The sequence below is a fragment of the Pholcus phalangioides genome, unplaced genomic scaffold, assembly GCF_987345545.1.
Source record: "Pholcus phalangioides strain wild (caught in Gottingen) unplaced genomic scaffold, Ppha-v1.0 ptg000007l_1, whole genome shotgun sequence".
NCBI classification, from domain to species: Eukaryota; Metazoa; Arthropoda; class Arachnida; order Araneae; family Pholcidae; genus Pholcus; species Pholcus phalangioides.
In genome coordinates, this window is record NW_028301600.1 from 10,640,954 (window position 1) to 10,662,370 (window position 21,417).

A 21,417-nucleotide genomic window follows, 5' to 3' on the forward strand; every position below is an offset into this window, starting at 1 on the left:
AGTTTTGACTTCAAACTTCATTAATTTTGATTCCCTGATTTCTATCGTAAATTGCGACAGTTTCGGTTTTAAATTTCATGAATTGGTGCGTCAATTTCAATCCCCTAGTTTGCATATTACAATTCCAAATTTTGTCGATTTCAATCCCCTAGTTTGCATATTACAATTCCAAATTTTGTCGATTTCAATCCCCTAGTTTGCATATTACAATTCCAAATTTTGTCGATTTCAATCCCTTCATTTGTGGACTGCAATTCCAAATGTTGTCAATTTCAGTTCCAAATTTTGTCAATTTCATCAGTTTTGACTTTAAACTTCATTAATTTTGATTCTCTGATTTCTATCCTAAATTTCGACGGTTCTGATATTAACAATTTCATGAATTTCTCAATCCCACATTTTTTTTTTCTAATTTCCGTTCCATAGTTCTTCAATTTCAGTTCATAATCCACCTATTCCAATATTAGAATCATTAAAATTCAAGTTTCAAATCAGAAAAGACCGCAGTTAATATGCCAAATCCCGTCCAAAATTTAAATAATACGTGTGTGTGTGTCCTATAACTATTTTTTTTTTCAGGTTTCTCATCAAAAAGAAAAAAGATCGATCGTTAATTGGAGCAAATTGACTCATTATGCACGCCAAACTAAATACTTATAATTCCTAACCCACAAAAAAAAATTCGTTTAAATGATGACAAAAAAATCAAATTAGACATTACACAAAGGGGCTTTGACTTCTAAAAGGTCGATAATCACAATAAGATTTCCGCTGGACTGAATAGCTAATAAATATGCAAAGCGAGTATTTCAGTTATTGCATTCCTAATCCCGATAGAGATTTTTCTCATTGAAAGACAGTCGATAAAACTTCATGAGAAAAAAATTCATGAGAGAAAAATGTTTTCGTGTCTCGATGAGACTTGCCATGGTTATGATCAAATCTCAACCAACTAACCAACCATCCGTTGTCTTGAATCCGAACATTTTCTCTTCAAGAAATACAGTTGATATTTTCTGCGCTCACCTGGAGCCGGTTGTTGGCGATTTTTTTTTTTTCCTTTCTGTAATAATTTTTTATATCATGTCGATTTAGTTAAGAGGTAGGCCGCGCGTGCGCAAAAAACCTAGTAACTCTACTAGGCAAAGAAAAAAAACTACCACCACCAACCACATTTTCACGGCCACCTGATTCTCTTTTGAGACTACTTTCTCTATTATAGGTTGTTGCTTTTTTTTTGGTGGTGGCCGGCCACCCTACACTAGTTGTGACGTCACGGATCTTCCTCAACCAGTCACTTTCGCTGGTCGGGATCTCCTCAAACTGCTCTCTCTTACCAGTGGTATACTAGCCCACATTCGCACAATCGCTCCAACGCGTAGGTCGCATCATCTCCAGTCTCTCTCTCTCTCTCTCTTGAGATAGTTTCTATTTTTATATAAATATACGAATCTATTTTCTGGACTTAGAAAAATTTTTTGTATGTGATCATCTTTTTACTATTGATTTTTTTTGTGCTCGCGTGTTTCGTCGTGTGTTTGAAGTTTTTATTATAAATGTGTGTTGATATCAAGAGACTCTAAATTTTTAAGGACTTGAACTTTGAAAAAAATTAGATTGACCAATTTAAGGTCAGAAAAAAAATATATTTTTAAACTTGAATCATGCCGAAAGCTTTTCTCATCCGAAAACGAATTCATTGTAGAACTGGACCGTGTGGCACAGTCACACCGCCACCAAGTCCTGAACAGTCACCGTCAGTATCGTCACAGTCAAAATCTGAAGAAAGACATTCTCCATTATTGACTGGTAAGTTGAATTCGAAAATATTATTTTTTTCGCAGAATTTTTATCATATTTGTTGAAGAAAAACGTGGTAATGATAATAGGATAAAAAATTATTTTACTTATGACTGATAATTTTTAAAAGATTTGTTATTTTCAAAAAGGTTTTAAATGCTTTTATATTCTTATAATAAAGCTTAGATTATTTGACGATTTATATCAATTTCATTTCAGTATTAAAATCGGTCCTGCCAAATTAAATAAATTATCTATATCATTTCAGTGTTCAATCAATTTCACTTAAGTTTTGAATCGATTTCAATTTAGTTTAAAATAAATTTCATCTCACTTCCAAATCAATTTATTTCACTTTTAAATCAATTTCATTTTTGGTTTAGATTAATTTTATTTTTGGTTTAAATGAATTCATCTCACTTTTAGATCAATTTCATCTCTTTTAAATTAATTCCATCTCATTTTTAGATTAATTCCATCTCACTTTTAGATTAATTCCATCTCACTTTTAGATTAATTCCATCTCACTTTTAGATTAATTCCATCTCACTTTTAGATTAATTCCATCTCACTTTTAGATTAATTCCATCTCACTTTTAGATTAATTCCATCTCACTTTTAGATTAATTCCATCTCACTTTTAGATCAATTTCATGTTAGGTTTATATCAATTTCGACTGAGAGTTGCTCTAAAACGTAATATCTTATGAGACATTCAAGCGCGTTCTCCAGGCATCTTTAACCTGGATCATCGCAGTGTTTGCTGAAGTATTTTAAGAGTGCTCGGTTCTTTTTTGTTTCCTATTTCATGACCAGCTCATAATTAATTGACGCTCCATTTGATTGACGCTTTGATTGACGTCTATGGTGGTATGAGTTTGCGCATATGACAGTTATCTTGAGATTGCTTTTTTTCTGATGATGGGCATAATTAGTGCTCACGGTTAGAAAAAGGTTGAAGACCTTCTGTATAGTTTATATCTGGTGTTTTTCAATTAGCTCTTGTGCCTTAATCAAATACCTTGAACAGAGTTTTGCGATGTTTGAGTTCGCGCGGAACTCTTGATGGCTACGTGTGTTCGAGGAATCTAAACAAATATAAATATTTTTCTAATATAGATATTTTTATTGCAACACGAATGAAAATTTTTATAGCTGTTCATGTAGGTTAGAAAATTATGACGTTAGGAACTAAGGATAGTAAAAGTTATAGCCACTTCTTTTTCTAAAATGCATCTCATAGGCCCTTTTTAGAAAAACTCTGTGGACCCACGGGGATATTTTCGAAAACGGCTGATCTATACAAAATCGAACTTTAGATATATTTAGACCGAATGTTTAGATATCGGTCAAAAATAAATAGGTACGTTTTAGTTCGATATTTGACCGATCACATGGGTATGACATTGACATGAACGAAAGTTTGTTTGGCGCTTTGATGCGAGTTGATGTCCTTTTTCCCTTCAAGGGCTCGGCTTGTTTTTCCTGATTGGTCTATGAAGAGTCTTCCTCATACCTTAGAATATATAGATTGCGCAACGGAATTTGCGTCACACATTATCTTTTTAACCAAATCATTATGCTATCATGTCTACCGTTGGATTTCTTGTCTTGAGGTTTGACGCAACTCTAAAAAAACCGCTTTTTCTTCATGCATTTACGAATTTTGCGAGTCATGAAATATTTGTTTGAGAAGTAATTGTTTTTTAAATTTTTTTAGCCTAGATCTTAACGATTAGGATTAACAAGAATCGTGTTGTTATTATTATTATTATATGCAAATCAGATACAAAACAAAGAGCAAAATGAAAAATAATGGAAAAGAAAGCGAAAAGAACGGTCAAGTTCAAAACCAAGGCCACGTTATGAAATATCATGTTGGTGTGTTTATTATTATTATTCTTATTATCTATCTCTTAAACTTGTCAGAACTGTTGTAATTCTGCGGTTAGGACGTTGTATTATTTTTTTTATTTTTTAAACAGGATGTCCGATGTCATTCCTTGTTGATGAAATTTTCTAATAATTTTATAATTATGTTTTTGTCCTCAAGTTTGGTCGAAAAAACATTCTACTACGCCATTGTAGATTCTATCCTTCAGAAAAAAAAATATCGTCTTCTGTAATAATGCTTACAGGATGGGCAATGATTTAGGACATATCTAGATGAATCGGAAACAAACTCATTGTTGAATTATGGTCAGTACTTAAGTCCCACCGAGAAAAGAAAATGTCCACTTCCGTCCGTTGGACATTTGGTATATTCATTGTAGTTGTTCGGTCATTCTTATATGACGACTTGCGTTGTATAAGAGACAGGAAACGTTGAGGAGGTATCTGAAAAGAGTTGGACAAGAGTCACATGGAGGGGGACCATGAGAATTGTTGGGGATTGGGAAATTGTGTACAGAGCGTAGGTGCTGCTGCTACTGGGTCTAGGTACCGTGAGAATACGTAATCGATGGTACCAGGGGGGAAGGATCGTGTGAAAAACGTTTCTCTTCAGTAAGAGTGAAGTTCATGTTATTGTTGTCCAATGTCAAGGTAACTCAAGGAAAAGCCTCCCCCACCCCCAGTCTTCGAAGAACGACCCTATTTCTAGGTCATGAACTTGATTTTCCTTGGGATTTACTGACCGTCCTTTTCATAACGTATCGCCTTTCGTTCAGTACCTGCTTTCCTGGATTAGTTTCCCAGACAAATGTGGGACAGTGAAAGTTTTTTCACAGGAGGGTTGAATTGGTTGGTTGGTTTATGAACGGATAGCGTTCGTTATTGTTCAACTTCCAACGTCTGCATACATATTCTTAGTACCTTTTTCCTGTACGTTCATATTTTGTCCAACATTTTCTGAGGATATGTTATTACTGGTCCATGACGACGAACGAATTCGTCGTTTTGAATCTCTGAAGAGAGGGCGTTACCATTTCACTCAACCGAGTAGCCGTACGGACGGACGATCATATCAGATTTGGACATGAAATTAATATACACATGTTACATCATATTTACGAGTATCAAGTTATACTGGTGATATGATTTTTCCATCAAATGCGGCTGGGACATCGATAATTTTTGGTCAATTTTTTTCCTGAATCGTTTTTACACAATATCAATGTTATCAAGACCAAACTTTAGCAAGTGCGTATAGTCACATCTAATAAATAATGTGTCTGGTTTGAAAGATGTCCCCTCAAAGAAGCTATAGGCCACAAAACGAGATTCAAATAAATTGAATATATATTTTTACTTATCGGCAGCTTAAAATTTCATCAATTTATAGATATTTCAAATTAACAATGCCATATTGTCTTTTTAACTAACGCACATGTGGAGAAGGACCCGCAAGCCATTGTGACTTCTAGTGAGTCTCCTACATTGGTTTTCCAGTAAATACCAAAAAATAATACGGTAATAAGTTTTATCCGTAGTCCTCCACAGGCCTTATCAGCCTCTTCCTAGTAAAAGCATGTGATTCAAAGCTCAAAGTACAAACTTTTAGTGGAGGTAGAAAACACAAGAATGCCAAACAGAATCACAGGAATGTATGGCCGGAAATCTCAACCTGATCAGCTGGAGGATGAACGAAAATGTAGAAATGACAAGCCAATAATAGGTGGAAAAACTCTTTATTTAGCGATACTTTACACGAGGACAGTACACGATACGTTTCACAAGTGCTTAAAATTCTTACCATCCACATCGCAAGAATCTCCGTCGCATATGCAAAAGTTCGAGAAATACCGGGTATTGCGTGTATAACTGTGGATGGTAAGAATTTTAAGCACTTGTTTTGTGAAACGTAACGTGTACTGTCCTCGTGTAAAGTATCGCTAAATAAAGAGTTTTTTCCATCCATTATTGGCTTGTCATTTCTGCATCTTCTTTTATCCTCCAGCTGATCAGGTTACTCAGGTGCCCGAGTGGCATGGTGGTAAGATGCTCGTCTACCATCGTGAAGGTTGTTGTAAGGGCACCGGGTTCGAACCCAAGGGAGGATATAGATAAGATATTTTCCCAAACGAACTCGAGGCGACCACCGATAGACAGCACTTTCACTTCCAACCTATCTCACTAATGGCAGTAAATAGCGATATGGCCAGAGTTGGTGTTTGGTGAAGTAGCTGATCAGGTTGGGGTTTCCGGTCATACATTCCTACGTGATCCTGTTTTGTTTTCGTGTTTCTACCTCCCCTAAAAGATGGTACGCTGAGTTTTGAATCACCCTGTATACAGATATTGCAACTAGAGTGCCGCCAAAAAAAAAAATTCCGCACCCGGCTGCAAAATACCAAATGGTCTTTGACAATTTTTAGACCGAGATTTTGAACTTGAAAACGGATATAAGATGACATATAATTACGTGATCTTAGTTTATTAATTGCTCGAAAAATATAATCTGATGCGATCAAAACACTGCGTAAAGTTGTTATTTCAATATCACTCGGCTGATCATGTTGGATCGAAGGAAAATACAGGAAATCGGGATCATAAATACGGGTCATTGTAAATTCTTCCTGAAAATGTCGCGAATTGCCGGTGAAACTGCCAAATATTGCTTATAAATGACCCTCAACGAGAAACATGCAGCAAATCTGCTAAAATTTATTTCGCAAGGGAAAAAAAATTAACATGACAAATATGCGAGATTAATATTTATTGTCATATTCATAACAGAATTTATAAATTATGAAAATTACCTTCACCTCCGATTCTAGCAAAGATTATAAATTGAAGAAAACTTTGTTTTAAAAAATTAGACATTATTCTCAAGAAAAAAGTCGGGAAGGCAATTTACATGAATGTTCCGCATACGGAACACGTCAATCTTCAAGTCGGAACGTCGTACATGTAATATATAATTATTATATTAGCATTTGGCATGATAGAACGACAGACAAGCATCGCCTTAATAGGCTGAGCTCTAATTTAAAAAAAAATGGAGAAAACGCCGTATAAATACAAGAAAAAACCGGCAAAAAAATTCATCGCTATATCCGAGGTCGTCGCATTTTCATCGACGTTATAGGCAAGATTCATTAACATTATTCTCTATGGAAATCAGCCGGGACCACTAATTATTGATGTTACAACCGAGGTGTCGTGAAAACCGAGTTTGACTGTATTTTTGCGTCTAAGATTTTTTTTAAGAAGAACCATCGGAATTGATGGATTCCATACACGTACTTTGCCCTGTTTTTTTTTTGTTCCTTTTGTGTACAGTGGCACTTGCCAAATAGGGCAAGATTCGGAGGATGTAGGTAAGCTCACCACATCGAAAAAGGTGAAGGTGCAAAAGATTTTGAATAGCCCAGGAAAAGAAAGACCAAAAAGAAAAATTTCCCCCAACTTATTTCTTATTCTATATTATTCCCTCTCACCCTCAGAGAAAGTCTCAAAGTACAGCCAGTGACTTTGAATTCAATGTCTCGGAAAGTGATCGTTTTGAGTGTTCACAAATGATTCTCAGTCGCCGATTCCCCCCAATTTCAATAGGACATGGTATTAGTAATGGCATTGGAAGAAATACTTTAGATCTCTCTCGCAATAATTTATGGCCAAGGAGGGTTTAGTATGTCAAGGAAGGAAAGTAGTATTCTCTAACTTTAACAAACGACCAGAAATCCAAGATGGTCAAGCTCTGTTTCGGTCCAACGTGGGATGTAAATGGGAACATCGGGCTGACCAGTGACATAAGGACATAAATCAGACATATGCTACTAGTGTCGGTACACGGACCTTGGTACTTCAATGTGTCGTTACAAACGAGATCGTTTCAGAAATCCGATGCCGTAAATGACCCGTTTCCGTTTCTTTAAGAGCGGTCGTGTATTTTATACTATTCAGGGGTCTGTCCAGTCGAACTTTGGGTCCGGAAAACGGACCCTTCACAAAATTCCGGATCTGAAAAAAAGGACCTTTCACCCATTTTTCAAAATACAAATTAACGAAACTATAAATTTGGCATTTCATTTCCTTTCTGATGAATGAACTAGATCAAGGTTGCTCAACCTTTCGGAGATGGCGGGTCACTTCATTGGCTAGAAAACGAGTCGCGGGCTACTTGAGTGATCTGTACATGTGCCGCGGGTGATTTTAGTGATCCGCAAATATTCCGCAGGTCACCTGAGTGATCTTTAAATGTGCCGCTTTGTTCATTTTTACAAAATTAAGTTTTCTCCTTAATTATTAAAGCCGAGGCCCATATCAGATGACTCCGAGGGCCGCATTTAGCCAGCGAAACATAGATTGAACATGTATGAACTAGATTATGGGGCTTCCCAGAAAAAACTACTTACTTTCCACAAAATTAATGACCATTTTCACAAAAACAAAGAAAAATGTTTCACAAACACTGAAACTTACAAAATAGTCTGACCAGACCCCTACTATCATTGTTGGATGATTCGAAACTAACCAGCAATCTGTTGTCTGGTTGCGGATCACCAAATCAAAAATGTCTTCAACATTATTCGAGAATCTTCTTTAAAATTAAGTTATCGTGATGCAATCAGTTGTGGTCATCTTTACCACGATCTATTTTAAACACTAGGTTTTCGGCAAAAAAAAAACAGGTTGGATATAGCATATATAACATGTTGTGCAATCTTCTGATAATCTTCTAGATGCCGTTATTTTTCCCATTGAGCTGGTTCCTTCGATAACTCGTTTAACTTGCTGTTTCCTCGTTAGCTCCCTTCTTTTTAAATGGAAAAAACCATCACTTTCACTTTATACTTTTTCTTACTGTCAAGTCATTAGGGACCGTGTAAGAATTGAAAAACATTTTTTAGTCATTTTTTCGTTTTATTCGTCCAATTTCTAAATACGAACTGATGATCAGTTATGGTTATTGGTAGGTGGTGATACTCAAACTACTATATTACAAGGTGTTTGAAAAACAAAGTGGTTTTCATATAGAATAAATATTTTTTTAAATATATTACATTACTCTACACTAGGTCGTCTTATTGTATTCGGTGGTCTTTTGGAGCTTTTTTGCAACTTGTGGGAACGTTTCTCTTACCTGACATTGATTCGAAGAGCAAAGAATAAATAAAATATTAAAGCAATTTTAATTGAGAAAAATAATAGAAAATTTTTTGGAATGTGGTGTGAAGGAGACGAGAAGGAAGGGCTATTTAATCGTATTAGCTCACCCATTAAGATATCTCTGGATGCACAGTACGTTTTGAGTATTACAAGATTGTCAGTTCAGCTTGATAGTCTTCCGATGACCATTTCCCAGACATCATCCGCAAAATAAAATAAAAACAATCAACTAAACATTCGATTCGACAAACGTTGAAAAATCTGCTATGAAGACTGTAAAATTGGTGATTTAATCTAAAATTCTGCCAAGCTTCGCAAGATTTGCGCATGTCAAATTCGTTGGCACTTGCAGACAACATTACTGTTTCTAATACCAGACAGCTACGTACTTAAATAACAAATTAAATATGCACCTTGATTTATTAATTAAAATGGATGTACCCATAGTGTGTAATTAGAGGCTAATTGGCTAATTCATTGCTGAGTCCGATCATGGTTTGAAACTTTTTTAAACATTTCCTCAGTCTCCGTTACGGAAAATAGGCTGGTTCTTGTCCAGGACTTTTGCGATTTTACATGGATAAGTCTTTAATCATTTTTAGGGAAAAGAAAAGCGATGGGGGAGAATCTCGTCCCGTAATTGCCACTAAATTTGACGTATCTGGATGTTCCACTACCACAAAACCGAGAGTAGAAACAAAACAGAAAGTCATTGTCAAGAACTAAGAGACCTGTAAGAAAACAAATGCGAGTAAACCAGACAATCCCCCCCGTAGGTTTGAGGTGACGAGCGGAATCTCTCATTCAGCTCTCGGAAGGTGACCTGTTATTACATATATAAAAAAAAGGAAAAAAAAAAGCAAGCCCCGAGCAAAAAAAAACAGAAAAGAAAGCAGCAAACGTCGCGGAAAGTTTTGAAGCAAAAAGAATGAAAACAGTAGTATGAGTGTTTGTGTTGTAACGGATTACGTGTTTGAATTGCTTCTTTCTGTTCAAGGAAGCTGTGGCTCTTTGCCAACTAAACAAAAACAAAAAATTATTTCAAGACGACGGACGCGGTATAAGAGACATAAAAGAAATCGACTAAATGCGTCGTAAAATTCTTTGTGGGATTCGCCACGAGGCAGGATGATACGCTGTTTAATGCGTACATCATAACAATGAGAACACATAACAATGAATATAACGATACGAGAAAAAATTTCCATACTTTTCCTCGCCGTCCGACTATACTCGCAATTGTTATAGTATATTTCTTGGAAATAAAATTCACACTATTTCTGTAGCCCCCTTGTCTACAGAAACGATTTCGCGAAAGAAAAAAAGTACCGTTTTTTTTTCTTATCCTTACAATTAATGGTAGGGAGGGATTGAAAAGTGAGAAGAAAAGAATTATTAGTGACTAATCACGATGTGATGAAGAATACGCAGTTTCCTTAATAGTTATGCAAAGAAGTGTCCGCGTGAAAACGCACCTGCATCGTGCAATCCAGCGCGCTTGTGTCATACATAGCAGGTTGTTGCACAACCAACCCTTTGCCAGAGGGAATTCGCCTACTCTTTTTTGCATTTTTTTTTTTTTTTAATGTTGAATTTCCCAAATCCACCACGTCCTTGGCCATGACTGGTGGGGTTAGAAACTAAGGCGTTACTTGCTGGCACACATAACCGCTGATTTCGGAAACGTTTTCAATTTTTGTCTTTTCTTCTGCCTCTTTTTTGCGAGTTCTGTTCAAGAAAAAGTGAGAAAAAGAAAGGACTGATTATCATTCAACAAAGTTTTTCTTATAAAGGTGACCTTTATCAAGGGTGAACTTGGATTCCCGTAATTAATCAGATGGCACAACGTGTTTGTAACATGACGCTTTTTCTAGATTTCCTAGCCATTTTGCTTTTATTTTTTACTTACTTCATTCATTTCTGTTGTTTTCAATCTGGTTTGGAAATCAAACTTAATGTGAGGCCGTTTCAGAGCTGAAAAGAAATATTTCTGTGATGAAATTGCTTTTCCTCTAACGTGGAAGTTTTTTTTTTTTTATTTATGGTCTTGTCTGAAAATTTTTAGACGTATTATAATATGACTTTATAAGTCGTATATGTTTCTTAATTTCTGTTTCAATTCATTGTGTCAGCTGTGTCCACCTCAGCAAAGTCGGTTGTGAATGTTACGGCTCTTGTGTCTCTAAGGATAGTCGGTAAAATTTTCTGAGTGATGAATCGAATGCGTAAGTGTCGTTTCTCAGAAGTTATTGATGTCTTTCCGATGAGGTTCTGGTTATATGATTTTGAAATTGTTTATTTTCCTTACAGACTTACCACCTAAAGTTCGATGGAGAGAAACAAACCAAAAACTAATGTCGAGAGCTGATAGTGTTCAAGATGAAGTGACTTCCAGCCCACCGATCTCACCCGATCGTCTCCAGACAACGACGCCTGTATTCTTAGAGAGATGCCGTAGTTTCCTGCAAGGTCCAAACTCTTTTAGGGAAAGCGGACCATCGTCACCAGAAGGAGACGATACCGCGTACGAACAGCAATCATCCAGCTCAACACCTCCGTTGCTTCATCCATCAAATTTTCAGCCAGCTTATCTGGCAGTTTCTGTGATTCAGACTGTAGTTACTCAAGACCAGCCACTTGATTATCATAAACCCAGGCCTGATGAACAAAAAAATTATCATTATCGGGATGCGGATGACGAAGACGATGAAAGAACGCCTGTCACACCCCAACACAGTCCGTTGGATCATCATCAACAACTACAGTTGCAGTTTCAACAAATGCATCACCGTCAGAATTTTCAACCTCAAATGTCGGACCATGAAGACACTCATATGGATCCATACAGATTCGATACGAGGCCACTATCTCCAACGGACAGTGACAGCAATTCATCTAGATCTCCGGACAGTGTTGGGGACGAAAGAGGAGAGAAGATGTCCATGATTCCATCTCTGCCTGTCCGATTGGCACTACTTCAGCAGAGGGTTAGTATATATTAATTATATTTAATATTGCCCTAATATTTATCGGATTCAGTGCCAAACTTTTTGAACTACTTTAAGACGCACGATTTTTTATTGATAACTAATTATTCAGCTAACAACTGGTTCTCATTCTTCTAGTTTGGACTTCCAAACGATATACCGTTCGAATTCGTCAACGGTGGTCATGGTATCAAAAATCCTCTTCCACAAAGAAATTCTAGGCATTCGTCCAGTCCAGATATTGCTCCTCTTTCGAATTCTTGTTCCGAACTTCTACAGGTAGCTGATACGGAACCAGGAAGGTAAATATTCTATGAATGACTTTACTACTAATTTTTTTAAAACACAATTTCGAACTACCATTTTAAAACCATGGCTCAATGGGCTAGTCAGATGATATTCCCGTAGTACACAATTATTCATTTTGCAAAACTATAAAGGTAAGTTGTAAGTTTAGAATATTACAGTTATATACTGGATATCATACGCATACGGGAAATTCAGAAAATTCGTTGAAATGTTTAAGTAAGTGCATGTATATTTTTTAATAATCAAGTCTTTTGTGGATTTTGTACGTATTACATGGTGGAATTTTATGACATCGGAGAAGAAGCCCCTGAAGGGCACAGGTTTTTTTATTCTTGTTTAAAACTATCCATCTATCCAAGCTTATCTTTTTTTATCTATTAACTTATTTTGTCACGTTATGCAAATCGCCTTGATTGAGCTATTGTTTGTTTTACGTTTAACCTCTTCTTCGTTGCTGTAAAAAGCTATGAAACTGTGTCAGAGTCAACAAAGAGCTCGCAAGAAAGCCAATTTTAATTTTTTTTTTCTTTCCATGCCTCTCACCAAGAGGGCAACAACTTTCTTGCAATAGTGATACTGGCGAAGACTTTGAGAATTTCGAACTCATGAAAACTTGGAAGGTCTAATAGTGGGATGTATTTGGTCTAGCTACCGTTCCCATTGACGCTTAGAACTCGTCGCCTGTATAGCTTCAAAAAAATTCATGTACTGTAGTCAGTGGCGGATTAAAGTCGGTCGGGGCCCCGGGCGCAAAGGAAAATATTGGATTATTGGACCCCCTAAATTAGAAAAAAGTGTGAAGTTTGTGTTTTTTTTGGGCCCTTTAGAAGTCAGCCCCTGGCACGTGCCCGATGCGCCCGCCGTTAAATCCGCCTCTGACTGTAGCGATGCAATTGATTAATATGCTTATATACAAGGTCGATCAAATTGTTTGTCGACAAGACTATCTTTGCAACTGTTGACTTTAAAAAGAACGCTTTCAGTTATAAATTTCACTGACATGCGCTGTCTTGAAATGTCGTTAATTTTTTAGGGGTCGCATATATAAAGAATAAAGAAATTGGCGTTTTATACAGTCCCCATGTGTGCTAAAACTTCAAATTAGTGAAATACAGAAACTCCAAAAAGTCATTTGCAAAAAAGTCCATATTTTTAAATGCAATATTTATGGAGGTATAAAAAATTAAAAATTACTATGTTTTGGCGGCTTATAACTGTATTTAGTATGAAAATCTTTATTTTAGGCACTGAACACAAAAATGAACAGTTTTTCTCAACTGAAACAGAACCGCTCAACTATTGTTTAACTTATTTAGCTAGATTTTTTTTGTATATTTAAAAGATTCGTTTTTCATTGCTCACTGTGTCAGATACTTCTCAACCCTCTTGAACAAAATTCATAAAGAAAGTAATTAGTCAACCTTTTTTAAGCACCAGGAACTGAAATTGAAAAAAAAAAAGTAGCAAGATGTAAAATCTCTCTACGAAAGATAGCAAAATGTAGAAAACGTTGGTAACTGCAACTTCAAACGCATGAGAAACGCAAATGAAAAAGGCGTTTCGTTCTTATTAAAATTTTTAAATTACAGCGGAAAAACTATTTCCTTTCTTTTTTTCTCAGTCACAATGACAATTTCATTTTTTACCCCACTCTCAATCATAAATGCTTAAAAATTCAAAGCCGGATATCTCCGTAAATATTACGTTTAAAAATATTGAATTTTTTTTTTTGTTAATGACATTTTGGAGCAGGTTCTACGTTTCACTTACTGGAGGTTTTAACTAGGGTTACCAGATTCGAAAACTGAAAAAAGTGGACGCCTGCATGCATACCTTTTGAGAAAGTAACTTTTTCCAATTTGTACAAAAGATGGCGCTACTATACTCACCAAAGGAAAAAAAAACCGGCCATCACAATAATTTTTCCCAACTAAAACAGAACCGCAAAAAAAGAACAACGCGATCCGTCTCCCTTCGTTTATAATAAACTGTTACCACCGTGGTCAGTTCTATTTCTTTTCCTGGAGCATGTCGAGAGGTTTTCTTTGGCCAACAACCTTGTCTTTTGTTACATTTAGTGGCATTTCTGAAAGCCATCGTAAACTTGTTACGGGTCATTCAAGTGTTACGTCAGCATCGATTGGAGGGTTTGGATGTGCTGAATTTTTATGATAATGGGATAGGGGTTTGAATGATGCTTACGTCTCATCCACCACTCTATGTGAAAATATGAACCAATCTTAGTGGCATCTTTATTGGGTTTGAAAAAAACGAGAGAACTTTTCCCTAGTTTGTGGGCACCTGAACTAATATTCCCCCATTAATAAGTCATCTGTAGAGCCACTGTAGTGATCTCTAAATGTTCCGTGGATTCTTTTAGTGATCTAGAAATATCCCCGGCGCCCACTTAAGTGCTCTAGAAATGTGTTGCGGGCCACTTAAGGGCTCTCGGAATGTGCCACGCGTCACTGTAGAACTGCACTGCGAGTCGCTCAAGTGCTCTAAAACTGTGCTACATGTCACTTAAGGCATCTCTGAATAAGCCACGGGCCAGACGTTTATTCTAGAACCACAGTGTTCTGGAACTGTGTCACGGGTCAGTTAAGTGATTTTTGAATGTGCCACGGGCTTATTTGAGTGATCCCAAAAATGTGCCACGGGACGCTTAAATGCTCTGGAATTGTGCCACGGGTCACTTAAGCGATCTGTAAATGCGCCGCTTGAATCTTAAATTAATATAAAATTAGGATTGAGGTGGCTGGTCACATCAGATAACTCTGATAGCCACATTTGTCCCTCAGATCATGAGTTCAGCATATATGGCTTAGAGGGTGGGTCGCAATGAATTTTTTGAAGAGAAATTTTGAGTTCTTGGCCTTCAAATAGAATTGAAATTGAGAAATTTCTTATAATAACATATGTAAAGGTATTTTCTTCTAATATTAAAATTTTTATTTTAAATATTTTTTGCATAAAAAATGAATTTTTGATCATCTGCTGATCACACCATAGGAATCACCATTGAGTGTTGTTTGCATCTTATTTCTGAATGGAAGAGCTAACACCTCCTCCCTCCCGACATCAGTATAGTACACGGTATTATATGTTGGTGAGCAAACGAATGGTATTCTCAAAATGGGGATGTTGCGGTTTTTTTATCTTCCAGGACTGTTTTTCGGGCTGTTTTTTCCATATTATCCTGGAGCAATCTTCTGGGCTATGGTTAGAATAGAATCTGTCTTGTTTGGAAGGTAGCAACATGGGTTCTTGTATTCTGTGAATTTCGACAGCGATTGGTCAAAGTGTGTAAAAATGTGTGGGAAAACACGCAAATACTCACATGTCTATGAAGAGATACATATTTCTCAATTTCAGAGTGAAAAAAAATTCTGAAAACCTGAAAAGGAGGACAAAAGGGCGATTTTTCCAAAACGTAGGAGAACGCTTGAAATTACATGAAAAAGGAGGACGTCGGTCAACCCTAGTTTTAACGCATATGGGGACTTTTAAAAGTTAGATTTTTTTTATATATGATGCCAAAAAATTGGCATTTTAAGAAACCACGTGTTATTTCAAACTTTTTGTAATTGGAAGTATACAGTGCTTGTTTAAAATGGTCAACAGTTGCAAAAATAGTCCTGTGGACAAACGATTGTACTGCCAAAAATATTTCGAATACAACTTTACTACATTTTTTTTTAAATTCTGTTTATTGTTACCGCTCTTTTTCCCCTAAGTTCAGCAATGAAAATATATATTTCAGCTGCGGGACAGCTTGTTATCGTTATAGTATGCATTATGCATGAGCTCTAAATTTTCGAAATTTGTAGTAGTATTTAAGAAAAAAAATTCACATCTTTCTTGCAGATAAGCAGTATTTATGGCAGAATGAAAAGTGCTCGTATAATATAGAAGGTATCTGTGCACGCGTTTTTAATTTTTAAAAATCCTTTATTTTAGGCTGAGCTGTCGAGTTTGTGGAAAGACGTTTGGCCTTCAAAGACTGTTGAACAGACATATGAAGTGTCATAGTGACATGAAAAGGTATCTCTGTACATTCTGTGGCAAAGGCTTTAATGATACGTTTGACTTGAAGCGACATACAAGGACGCATACAGGTAAGACAATGAAAAACTTCAATTACATGTTCAGGCTTTCCCAAATTGTTTGCTTAGTGGATATCGCTGCAACCATTAACTTTACATACTTTCAATTGCATTTTTTTTTTTTTTGAATGACGTGCAGTTGGTTAAAATGTCAAATTTTCTGAGGGTTGTGTATACAAAAAGTTGACTTTTTATACCGAAACCGTAGGCTCTGCAAATAATTTGGGACAGCCTGTACAATAAACATTAAATATATATTTTTATCAAAAATGTGTAGAATTATACAATATCAATTTAGAAAAAGTCAATTAATTATTCTTCGTTGTTTTTTTTCTCCCTGTAGGTGTGCGCCCGTATAAATGCAATATGTGTGAAAAGTCATTCACCCAAAGATGTTCTTTGGAATCTCACACTTTGAAAGTACATGGTATTCAACACCAGTACGCTTACAAGGAACGGAGAACGAAGGTATACGTTTGCGAAGAATGCGGACACACCACCACAGAGCCGGAAGTTCATTACCTGCATTTGAAACAGAACCATCCGTACAGCCCGGCATTGCTCAAGTTCTATGACAAACGGCATTTCAAGTTTTCTGATGGATCATTTCCACTGGGTTTGTTGCGAGTTCATGCTTAATGAACTTTGATGATTTATCCGACACATTCTAGTTCTCATCTTCATTCGAAGAAACGCGTTCGTTTCTGAAAATTTCATCTGTTACGTTAAGATGATATGTCATGGACAATTGAAACGATTTAATGTCTTTCTTATATGTATGTGCATATTATATAGTTCTTGCATCGACCGATGCGATGCGACAACGAGCAATAATGATTGATTGAGTGTTTTCGTATTAATGCTGTTATAGCTTGAAAAGAATCACATGTTTAATGATTCATTTCAAAATTTTTGAAATTCTAAATTCGATTCTTTGCAGACTGTTAACTCCACTTTACGCTGGTCTCGCAAAGCATGTGAAAAAAGGATGACTTAGGCTGATTTGAGTGTAGGTTTACACGTAACTTATCGAGTTCTACAACTGTGCGTTTATTGATGCTGCTCAACTGACATTATTCTGAAATATGGTTTTGTTTTTTGGTGTACATATTATGTAAAAATATGAGAAAAAAAAGTACAAACTAACGTGCTTTCGTTTTATGTTTGATGTCCTTATGTCTTAGTATTGTAATAAGTTTAAAGAAGATTAGTGTGTTCACATGCCATACAGAAAACCACTTCTCAAATATTTGTTTAAATTAACCATGAAAATGATCGATCGATTCTCAACTCTGACGAATTGTTCTGGAAACGAAAAGGTTCTACTATTGTTGCTTCAGCAGCCAGTCATCCGTAGTTATGTAATTTATAATACTTCAAAGTAATTGCTGTTATTCAAATGAGAAGGCATACAGTAGTGGGTTTTAGAGTTCTCATTATTTAGATGATGGCTCAAGAATTTAATTATGCATAGTTGTCACTTGATGTTGATTACGAACGCAATAATCCATCAATTACTCTTACTTTATTGAGTATTATTAACATCATGAAAGGAGAAGAACAAATCTAAAATGGCATTTACGGTTGTGCGATGGAATCAAAAGCACATAATGACATTGTTATTAGCGTTGACAATGATATCACGTCTAATCGGAAAATGTTTCTACAGCAATAAATAATTCACGCTTTTTTATTCCGGGTTTCCTTAGAGGGTTATGTAAATAATCTTGCTTACGATATATTATTTAAGACGCCATTGCTTAATAGCATTCATATATTGAACTATATATTGCTACAACTCATTTACTGTCACTGACCGAAAAGTCGAGAATATGATACAAAAGATAAATCTTATTACCGTTAACCAAATTACTACATTTCTAATTTCCGATGATGATTATCCAATGAGAACTGATTTTGTTCGGAACGATTACCTTCCTGGAGAAGTTATCAATCTCTTGGCGACGTAAAAAGTCGCCAAATTCACTTCTTTGCTCCAACTATGTTGTCTCGCTCGTTACAAGCGTCACTGACAGTAAAAGGGTCAAAAATTAAAGCAATATTCGCGGTAAATATTCCATTTCTTATTTAAGAAAATTATTTTCTGCTCTATGTACGTCTTGAAAAGCTTTTGTAAATTTTGCTATTTTTTTGGTTCAACTTTATAATGGCTATAATCAAAGCTGTTAAAATATTTTATTTATAACTTGTACTGTTTATTTCAGAATTTTCATCCATTCCATTTTTATTGTTATTTTTACATCCGATTTAAAAAGAAGAGGAAAAAAAAGTACTGAAGTTAATTTCACGAATAAATGTAAATAGCTTCATCTTATTAGCAATTGTTATCAGTTTCATTATTTTCATGGCTGTTTTTTTGCTTCATTTTCATCGTGTGCAGGCACTATTGTTTTATTTTTCCCTCCATTTTGACAAACCTTGGCCAGTTTTTTTCAATTGTTTTTTATCCCTTGTTCTTACTTTTTTTTTACATGTTAGTACTCGTTTCAATGGCTTTTGAAACTGAATTCGCTCAAATTTATTTGTACCAATCATTTTTAAAGTACTTGAGCTTTTTATTATTATTTTATTTGTTCTATTTTAGTTATTTTGTGTTTGTTCGTATGGGTTTTGTGTATTTTCTGTTTCAAGATATGATCAAAGCTGAAATGATGGGTTTTCATTTTTATATTTTCTATCTTAGAAACCGCTTTCGAGCACTCAATCAAAGATACTGTACTTATTCCACAGCACTAAAAAAAATTACGCAAATTTTTTTTTTTAATTTTGCTGTTACACTGCCGATGTATTATCGAAAAAATAATACATTTAAAAATTAAAAAGAGTTTTTATATTCTAAATGAAATCAGATATATTTATGCAATTTGGATGAAATTTTTAAAGAAAAATAAGAGAAGTATAATTTTGTACATTGTTGTATTATTATATCTAATATTTATACTTTTAACTGCACTGTGATTTTTGTGAAGAAAAATGATTAAAAAAAAAAACATTAGTTTGTAGGAAAAAGAGAGATTATATATTTTTTTATGAATTTTGATGTATATTATATGAATTTTCGAGAGAGAAATACAAAATATTAGATTATTAGATGAATTGTGAATACAATTTTCCCCGTGATACTTAAAGTACTCGATAATATTATTTTTATATCAAGTGGAAATATTTTATTCTTATTGAAAGAAATTTTTGAAAGGGAAATTCCTAAAATTCCTACAAAATCAAAAAAAAAATTTCCACTTATTTTTTGCACTGAAATTGATTATTAAATAATGTAAATATGTATGAAAAATTATATGTTATATAGAAATACTATATTGATATTTATGAGAATATATATTTGATATATCAAAAAGTTTTCAAAATTATTTTTTTTTTACAAAAATCAATCAAAATCAAGATCAAAATTTTCCTCAACACATCAAAAATTTTTCAAAATTATTTTTCTTACAAAAAACGATCAAAATTTTAAATGATTACTTCATTCCCTTAGCATTCAATACAGTTTAAGATTGTTTTACACAAGAATCAAAATTTATATGTAATTTTTAAATATTTATTTACATATATATATATGTTTGCTGTTCGGTTTTTTTGTAACAGTGTATAACTGTTGTAATTACAGCGATATTGTAATACAGCAATACATTGTAATAATATGATTTGTGTTTAAATTAAGTGGAGTTATCAAATGAGAGAAAATCAATGAAATATATATATTTATATTTATATATATATTAAAAATATAATTATTAATTTTTGGAAGATGTTCTAATTATATCCATTCCTAGAGCTATCAAGTCTACGCAATACATTCCGGCTTGGTTATATCTGAACTTGTGTGTGTTTATTGTGAAGCACAAAAAACAAAATGGTGACTTTAGGCTGGACCTGTATATATATTAAAAAAAGTATTTTTTTTTCTCCCAATAAAATATGATATTTTCAATTTTGTATGCGAGTGACTTTTGTTCGAAATTTTATGGTGTTAACTGCTTACAAGCCTATACCAATCGTCAATATTATTGAAATTTATAAGTTGAGATTTATTAAAATTCATGAAAACTTAGTGGGTCTTAACCAGGGATCCTTGGAGAGGTTTCGGGATGGTCCGTGATCGTGGATGAGAAAACAGTGAACTTACTGCTTTTGGATTATTACATTCTGAGAACGAAGTGACACCTTGGTATTACAATACTCTGCGGACCAAGAAAAAATATCGTTGTAGAGGGGTTATCGTTACATCGAGAGTTAGCATTATCATCAGGCGCCACCAAATTTATGCTGCTGTCGGCATGGCTTCTGAATTGACGTTGTAGTACCACGATAAAGTGCATTTATTGGTATATGTGTTACGGTAAATGTGATAAATGCAGTAATAACTGGTTATTATGTATAATTGCCGAGCATTTTGATAAGCCTGATAAATTCCCTAAATTTATCCCTTTATCCGGCGATTATGCATAATACTAAGCGTCATTGGTAAATTTGATAAAATTTTCCTAAACTAATAACTTTTACAGGAAATTATGTACACAGGCATCATTTATAAACTTAATAAGAACTAAAAAAGTTACCACCGGCGGTTATGCATAATACCCAAGCATCAAGTCGTTAATAAACATGATGAATCGTACTATATGATATACTATACATGATAATTGATACATGCGTTGTATCATTTATCGGGGTACGATCGTAAAATTCGTTATCATTATATCGGGGTCTACTTCACCAAACTCCATCTCTGGCAATATCGCTATATTGCAATTTACTGCCATTAGTGAGATGGGTTGGAAGTGAAGGCGCTGTCTATCGGTGGTCGCCTTGAGTTCGTTAGGGAAAATATCTTATCTATATCCTCCCTTGGGTTCGAACCCGGGACCCTGACAACAACCTTCACGATGGTAGACGAGCATCTTACCACCATGCCACTCGGGCCCAAAAAATCCTAGCAGAGTGTGGTTATCGGGGGTCTGACTACATGCATAATCACAGACAAAGGCGATGAATTTCGAGTATTTATCAAATTTACCAACGATACTTGGTTATTATGCATAATCACCGGGTAAAAGTGATAATTTTTTTTAGTATTTATCAACTTTACCAACGACGCTAGTATTATATATATTCGCCGGTAA

The 21,417-nt window shown here is 35.0% G+C and overlaps 1 protein-coding gene across 2 annotated transcripts; it reads left to right on the forward strand.

Annotated features, from left to right (window-relative positions):
- Nucleotides 1–1,283: 1,283 nt before the first annotated feature.
- LOC149084907 (uncharacterized) lies at nt 1,284–20,225 on the forward strand. Of its 2 annotated transcripts, XM_089232641.1 has the most exons (6): nt 1,284–1,809; nt 11,164–11,840; nt 11,979–12,142; nt 16,110–16,267; nt 16,599–16,871; nt 17,196–20,225. In XM_089232641.1, exons 1-6 carry the CDS (start codon nt 1,665–1,667, stop codon nt 17,201–17,203), a joined length of 1,425 nt encoding a protein of 474 aa, XP_089088767.1. In that variant the 5' UTR covers nt 1,284–1,664; the 3' UTR covers nt 17,204–20,225. The 2 variants fall into 2 exon arrangements, with proteins under 2 accessions (XP_089088767.1, XP_089088766.1); XM_089232640.1 differs by having other exon boundaries at nt 16,599–20,225.
- The last annotated feature ends 1,192 nt before the right edge of the window (nt 20,226–21,417 follow it).

Coding starts and splice junctions, on each gene's coding strand:
- LOC149084907 (XM_089232640.1), top strand. CDS start 1,665: ATGCCGAAAGCTTTTCTCATCCGAAAACGAATTCATTGTAGAACTGGA. Junction 1,810..11,163: donor ACATTCTCCATTATTGACTG/GTAAGTTGAATT, acceptor TTTTCCTTACAG/ACTTACCACCTAAAGTTCGA. Junction 16,268..16,598: donor ACATACAAGGACGCATACAG/GTAAGACAATGA, acceptor TTCTCCCTGTAG/GTGTGCGCCCGTATAAATGC.